This window comes from Fulmarus glacialis, unplaced genomic scaffold (genome assembly GCF_000690835.1).
Source record: "Fulmarus glacialis isolate BGI_N327 unplaced genomic scaffold, ASM69083v1 scaffold50141, whole genome shotgun sequence".
Classification (NCBI taxonomy): Eukaryota; Metazoa; Chordata; class Aves; order Procellariiformes; family Procellariidae; genus Fulmarus; species Fulmarus glacialis.
This window is the reverse complement of record NW_009191836.1, coordinates 3989-12061: the sequence shown is the minus strand read 5'-3', so window position 1 is coordinate 12061 and position 8073 is coordinate 3989. Positions and strand designations below refer to the sequence as shown.

General features: G+C 37.2%; 1 protein-coding gene across 1 annotated transcript; it reads left to right on the top strand.

The window, feature by feature from the left end:
- Positions 1-354: 354 nt before the first annotated feature.
- On the top strand, positions 355-5717 carry LOC104083360 (nucleolar GTP-binding protein 1-like; the record flags this gene model as incomplete). Its single annotated transcript, XM_009586824.1, has 8 exons — positions 355-465; positions 736-813; positions 922-973; positions 1555-1655; positions 2559-2756; positions 3661-3726; positions 4865-4999; positions 5517-5717. Coding segments are annotated over 8 exons (894 nt in total), but the record flags the coding sequence as incomplete, so codon positions are not given.
- Between the last annotated feature and the right edge of the window lie 2356 nt (positions 5718-8073).

The following is an 8073-nucleotide window of genomic DNA, read 5'->3' as shown; positions in this document are numbered from 1 at the left end:
GGTGTCAAAGGCTTTACTAAGGTCCAGGTGGACTTTTTGATCTTTATAGCCTCTTGAGCCTCAATGGACTTGGGTGCAAATAGAAAATTATGTCTAATACAAATCATAATTTAAAAAAAAATTGTGAGTTTTTTCTGAGTCTTGTTGCTTTCTCTTACTGTGAGCTCATTGTCAGCTCATTGTAAAAAAAAAAAGGATTGTATGCATTCAATGCTTTATTGAGAGCTAGAGAGATAAGAGATTAGACAGAAGATGAGATGTGAAGCTAGATATTTGGGATTGAAAGCCTACGGTGTCATTTGTTGTATCAGGAAGGCTTCATTCCTTACCTAATGTTGCCATGTGCACTTCCAGGCCTGTGACAGACTGTTGGCCCATCGTGTTGATACTAAAATGAAAGGAAACAAAGTGAACGAAGTATTGAATAGATTACACTTGGCCATGCCAACCAAAAGAGATAACAAGGTAGGCTACATGTTTACATTTCTTAGTGTATTTCCCAGTACTTCTTAAGTAGGATAAGAATTCTCTCATCTTAATGTGTGAACAGATTAATATGGTGAAATTTGCTTATTTTTTATCTATAACTGCCTTTGCTGGTGGGAGAGTCAGCTTGGTATTTTGTATTCTTTAGAAATACATTAGTCTGCAATGGTGATTTATAGCATTATAAAAAAATTGATTCAAACTTTTTTTTCCCTTTTTTATTGGGGTGGACTGTTGCGTTAATTTCAGGAGCGGCTGCCTTTTATACCTGAGGGAGCAGTAGCACGTAAGAAATGCATGGAAGTAGACACACCCAGGAGGAAATTGGTAAGTGGCATCTCTTAATTAGGAGATCAACAGATGGATTTTAAATTTGCTATATTAGCCCATAGATTTAAAATCAGGTGGTATATAAAGCCATGTATGTCTTTCCAGGAGAGAGATCTTGAACTTGAAATGGGAGATGATTATGTTTTGGATCTTCAGAGTAAGTATTACATAAGAATCAGTATTATCAAGCAGTAAAGTTTGGCTATTTCAGTCTTAAGGGAGAATACCTAAACCTGACTCCTTTCAGCTAAGTACCAATGCCACCATTTTATTGCATAATATCCTTTACTTCTGTTCCAGAATTGGTGATCTTCAGTGACTGTTCCTTGTTTTGTAATGTCATTCAGTTGTTTCCCATTTTAGAGTCACAGATATATAATGACTGGTCTGATGATTCAAGTGTTTTTTCCCTTCCATTTTATATTATGCTATCTCATTAATTCTTGATGCTCTTTTTGTTAAGGAAGTATTGATATGAGAGAGATTGCATGTATTTTGTTTCAGCTGGATATCTGTTGCTTATTATGGCTTGGCAGTGGATCTTGAAATTACTGAACAATATTTGGCAGTAGGAAGAGGATCAGAAGTATTTGTGAATATGTCAAAGATGCTATCAAATTTTTACCACTTAGGGATATAAGGGTTTTTTTTCAGTTGTGATCTGAGTGTTGTTTTCTGTCACTGAACATTCTTTGAAATTATTTTTGTCTCTTTATTAACTTTTGTTATATTTTTAAGAATACTGGGACTTAATGAATTCATCTGAAAAATACGATAAGATACCGGAGATATGGGAAGGTCATAATATACTTGACTACATTGATCCAGATATAATGAGAGTGAGTTTTCCATTATTCTTTTTACACTTTTCTTGCCTCTTTATCCCTTTATTTGTTTAGTGTAAATTGCTGTATTTGTAAATTAAAAACAATATGTCATGAGAACAAGTTCTTTTACATTGTCTGCACTTGCCATGGGAAAAGATACTGTTTTCTGAAAGATCAAGGACAGAATTTCAGAAGAATGGAAAATTGCTTTACCTTGTCAGAATGATGGTGACCTTATCTTTTCCATCTTAAAATACGAGGTTTGCAGGAGAAGTTATATTTCCTCATTGACTACAGCCAGAGGGAATGTAGCTATCAAACTTTATGTATTATCAATAATATGAAGTTCACCCATCAAATTTATCTCTACTGGAGTATGATGTTAAAGGAAATGGACTGAATTCTCAATTTATAACATTTTTAGTTAATAACAAGCACTGTTCTTATTTCTTGGTGGTTGTTAAGGAGAAGTGAGTGCAGACCGTGGAGCCTGCTGGTTATGCAGTTGGGTTCATCCGAATTGCTGGTGTTCCAGACTCACGCTAAACGTAGAAAGAGAGGGGTTTTTTTCAGAGTGTGTTTCCAGAAACAGCACAGCTAGCACAGTTCACAGGATAGTACATCTGCATTCACGCAGTGGGCAGCTTCAGGGCAGTCACACAAATACAGCCAAACTATAATGCAGTGTGATCAAGTAAGGCTTGCATAATAGTATGCCCCATAGGTTCACAGTAATGTATATCACCAGCTGCATTAAGTGTGGCTGGTGGGATCATTATCAAGTAACGTAGTTCCTTCTTTGAAAGGTCTGCATGCTGTCATGGCCCTGGGCCATGCAAAAATGTAATGTTGAGGATTGTAAGTCAAGGATTTGATGAGCATCTTGGTTTTCATTTCATCTCTTCAAAATCTAAGAAACTGGAAGAATTAGAGAAAGAGGAAGAGCTGAGAGAAGCTGCTGGAGAATATGACAGTGAACCAGAAAGTGAAGATGAAGAAATGACGGAAATCCGACAGTTGGCACGACAGATCCGAGAAAAGAAGAAACTGAAAATCCTGCAGTCAAAGGAAAAAGATATTCGAGGTCCGAGGATGCCTAGAACAGCTAAAAAGGCAAGTATAGAACACATTCTGTAGTAAAGTCTTCCCGATGTATGCTAACTTTATGAAAACGTATAACAATATCGGGTAGTGGAACTGATCACTTTTTCTCATGTTTGGCCCTCTCACTTGCTACTTGCTTCCTTCTGTGCTCCTAGGAGTTCTGGTCACTACTTGTGGAGGCCAAACCAAGTGAGTGGTAGTAGCCCTTTTTGTTTTGTGTCACACAAGTGAGTCCTTTGTAAAATTCCGTATGTATTGCAGAAAAAGTTTTGAAGAATACAATTCAGCTCATTTAATTGGGTTGCTGCATCGTATATTATTGTTGTTGTTTGTTTGTTTGTTTTAAATTCAAATAATTAGGAGGATTATATGATTACTTAAAATCACAATCATGTAAAATTTGTTATGGGGCCCTCCCTATGCTGGAAAAGATTGTATGTTTCTTTCTGGAAGCTAGGTATCACGCTTTCTAATGTCAGAATCTCTTGTGACCAGTCTAGGATGATTGCAAAGTAACAAACTGATAACTAGACATTTTGAGAAAATGAATCTAGCTGATTTTGCATCCAGTATTTCTTACCTTCCCCAAAGTGTGTGCCTTTTTGGAGAGAAGGAAACATTTCTGACTGAAATACCTCTCTTTGTCACCTTCCCCCGAAAAAGGTAAACTATTTGAAAGATCTTTAGGGAGTGCTGGGATATTGCAGTCCTGTGAAGAAGGATTTATGGGTGAAGAGAAGTAAGTTGCAATAAATGAAATGTGAAGTTAAGACTTTCATCATCTGCTTGTGGGATGTGCAAAAGGAATAAATATGTAGTGAATATAATGGGCTTACGGTGGTATATTAAGTCAAAAAATAAGATAGAACCATACTTTTTTGAAATAAACATGTTTTCTTAACTGTCTTTACAGGTCCAGCGGAAGGTGCTAGAAAAAGAAATGACTGATCTTGGACTCGACATGACTAATAAAGATGATGTAAGTTTTCGCTAATTAAACACAATGTTTATCTAAAAGAGATCAATTCCATTACATAGTGAATTTCTTTGAGTGCATTTGAAATGCATATTACAGTTGGCACAAGAGAGAGGTGGGATCTATTAAGGAGAAAATAGGAATCCCAGATGAGGCAGTCGATACTGGAATTTTTGAGTGACGTGATCAAAACATGTTGGGTAGGCTGGAAAAATAAACTAACACTTATAAAGAATCACATATATATATGCAGCACTTTCTATTAGAACTCTTTTGGAATTTGTATAGGATTCAAGAATGGGGTTTGGCTAAACATACTTCTTAATTTTCAAGTCTGCTTTGTTGGATGAGACACTACTATGTCAAAAATAGTAATAATGACAGATCAGGCTTATCTTTTTACAGCTCATTAATTCTGTGAGTTGTAGTTGAAGTTTTTGAGGGCAACTGGCATCTTTAGATGTCAGGCAGCTAAAGTACTTCAAACATAGATTTGCCTTTGGGAGACATTTAATTTTATCAGAAATGTAAAAAAATGCATTTTGTACAGCAAAACTCAGTAGTATTATGGCGATCTAGATCTTGAGACTTCAAATTCTTTAGAGTTAGGAGACAAGGAATGTCAACACTACATACCTAAAGCAAGCATTTATGCTTCTCAGAGCTGGCATGCCATGTTGATTTAAGAGCAGTCTCAGTGAGGAGGAATTTAATGCTTATGCTGTAGGATGGTAAGTCTTCATGTCTGAAATGCTTTAGGGCTTTGTCCTGTAAACAAGACACTGATCAGGGTGGATTTCTTCATTGCTTTTTTGCTGTTACAAAATTGCTTCAGTATTACTATCCATGAATTGTGTCTTTTTATCCATTACTTATGAATCTACTCAGAAAAAAACCCAGAAAACTAGAGTTAATAATTGTGAAAAGAATATGCTAATATTCACCGAAATTGGAATGTTACTGTAGGACAGAAAGGCAGTGACCAACAGTTGACATGGTCTTTACGTTACTATGGAATAACCAAAATAATGTATCACAGCAGTCCACTCCCTGGTTTTTTGTATTAGTCTAATTAGAAATGGAGCATGTCTGAGCTGATTGTTTCTGGCTTTAATAATTGACGTGATGTTTTGAATTTCAGGCACATTATGTGAGAAGGTCGCGTAGTGTTACAAGGAAACGTAAACGTGATGAGTCTGAAACTCCTAAATCTGTGGCACGCAGTCGCAGCTCCTCTCGCACACCACGGGATGTTTCTGGTCTTCGTGATGAAAAGGTTTGTTAAAGTTATTTACCTTTATAGCAATTAAAACAGCATGATTGTACTTAAACCAGCTTCTGGGAAACTTCATACTAGGCTGGTTATGTTTGTCAAGAGTTTATCTTTCTTCTCTTTGCAGCTTCATTTTCTGTTCGTTGGAACTTTCTGTACTTCAAAAATGCCTAGTTCATTCTTACAAACAAGGCATAATAATACAGACTAAGAAAGCACATTAAATTTGCATCTAAATGCAAGCGTGAAGGAAGAGTTCTACAAACTGTGGTATTCCACCTTTAGTAAGTTAGGAATTCCAGGGATAGGGTGATCATATTGTTAGTGTACTGGAAAAGAAAGAGTTTTGCTAAGGAGGATTAGTGTCACTTGCGGTAATACTTTCTAGGGTTGCAGATGGTGGCATATGGTGGGTGTTAGTTAATGTCCTTGTTAAAATCATCTAGCTTAGTGGCTTTTTAAAAGGTGCTTTCTGGGTTACTGGGGAAGTTACTCTGCATGTTTGTTTGTTTTTAAATAGATGGTGAAGAAGGTCAAGATTATGGCAAAGAAAGCTCAAAAGAAAATGAATCGCCTGGGCAGGAAAGGAGAGTCGGATAGACACATATTTGACTTGAAGCCAAAACATCTGCTGGCTGGAAAGAGAAAATCTGGTAAAACACAGAGAAGATAAGCAGTCTTCTGAATTAAAACTAATTAAAACCAAGTTTATTAAAACTAATTTCTAGTCCTGTCTTCCTTTTTAGTAATATGGAGTGTTTAAAAAGTACGTGGTTTGTGCTAGTGGTTAAGATACTTGAAGCTCAGAGAGGGAAAGTTCTGATACCGTGATCTTGCAGTTCTAAGTAATACCATGAGAAATTTGTTGATACCAGTGGCAGAAACCATTTCTAAATAGGCATTAAAAATACCACTTCATTCCATTTTCTTACTAATGACTTTCATGTACTAGTAAAGCATTTCAAGTTCTATGTAAAACTAGATTTAAAGTGAGGTTCAATCTAGAAAAGTGATGTTAATTAAGCTACCATCAGAATTAAAAATGGACTGCTTCATAAGGTACTGTATCAGTGAAGTCTGGTTTTCTGTGTGCAAGTTAATTCTTTGATGTATAGTAAGTGATGAGTTCACATTGCAGGTAAAGGCTGAAATTGGTGGGGAAGTAATGGGAGACTGACGAGCACTACGCAAAGTTTGCGTGTGTGCACTGAACCAGTTTTGAATGAATGGGAGAAATACTGCCAGTCTGCTGAGCTGAACGGTGACCCAAGCTGGAGCAGTAACGGCAGTTCTCCTGCTGACCTGCCGTCTGTGACAACCTGGGCATCCGTGATAACCTGTAACTGCACGGGCAGGGAAGGTTACAACTTACAACTTTTAATATTTCAGATTTAATATTAGTATTTAAGATACGTAGAAAATGAGGATCAGACTGAAATTTTGTCCTGAGGTCATGTCAATTATGCTACTGTCATCCTCTGCTTAGGAAGACACTTTCTCTTCAGAAGCTGATAGACAAAAATACTGCTTCAGTGGCGTTCAATAGGCATGTTGTTGTTTTGTTTATAGTGTAGTGATGACAGAGATTATTCTCCATGTGGCTCAAAGTCTGGAAAGAAAACAACACTCCAAGGTTTTAGGTTAGGTATTTTAATTGTAATCTTACCTTTAAGATAATCTTTCATTTTAGAAGTATTTTAAGTATTTGAAAAGTACTCGTAACATATTACTTCGGTAATGTGGCTGATGGCACGGGATTCAGGAGAGCTGTTACACTGCATTACTGTTCCCTCACCCACTATTACTTGTTTCAAGACAATACATCGATTCAGGTCAATGTACAACTTGGCTCCAAAACCTTTCGGTGTTGAACCACTGGAGAAGCTGGCACGTAGAAGCTTCAGTGCTGCCATCACAATTGTGATGAGAGAGAGAAACACGTTAACCAGTGCAGAAATTTAGTTTCACCTTGAAACCAGACACAGGCTAGTTACAACCATGTTTTACACACAAGGAGAAATGGCATGAACAACATCTTATTTCATCAAGACACCTCCGGGAGAAGTTAAGAAATCTAGATTGAGTAGTCTGCTAACAGAAGAAACCACAATTAAGCTGATTGGGGGAGGGGGAGGAACCCCAAAACACTTCAATTCTAACTGAGATACCCTTGATTATTTGTCTTATTAAAAAAAGCCTTCCGTTTTACTCGTTAGTAGCAATTCACTGCAAGATCAAAAAGGATTAGCTCTTGCACTATGGTACAATCTCTGATTAACTGAAATTAAGACCTGGTGTAAACCCATAAATTGTCATTCTTGAATTTTGGAGTTCAAGGGGTTTGAGTTGTCCGGGAATGACTATTACAGTAGATGTTGCAGGAAAAAAAGCTTGTATCAAGATGCCTTTGTTTTCCAGAGGATGGAGAAGAGTCATTTAATGGATATCCCTTCTCCAAAGACAGGCTACTTCCTATATTAGACAGGTACCATTTACTTTTGGTATAACTAATCTTTTTTGTTTGTTTGTTTGTTTAAGAGATGTCCAGTTCTCGGTCATCAACTAACCAGAAAAGAGTTGTGGGGAAAAAAACCAAACAAAAACCCCAATGTTTATTATCTAAAGCTGTAGCACATACTGCAGCACTTCAAAGTGAAACTCAGTCCACACAGACAATCCAATTACTTAAGCTTTTATGTGTTTGGTTAATTACAGAGTACAGCAGCTGAAGAGATTTGCTTTCTGCAATTAAAATCATCCTGATTACTTTGAACTAATTGTTTTTTTTCTTCAGGCAGCTAGTCTTCTCAACATCAATGCAGAACTCAAATTCTTTTGTGATCACTGTTTTAGAAGGCATAGTCATGTACGGTGGGGAACGTACCAGCTCCACTGAACGAGCTGGACAGGAGGTGCCCGAGCTCCCTTGCAGCCTCCGTAGTTACGCAGGGAAGTAAGAGCAAACTGGGCGCGCGCAGGCTGAGGATCTTTCGTATCACACGAGGTAATGGAGAAAGATGAACCCCGGGGTTTCTTACGTTACCATTCCCTGTTTTACATGAGATGAAGCTTAACTT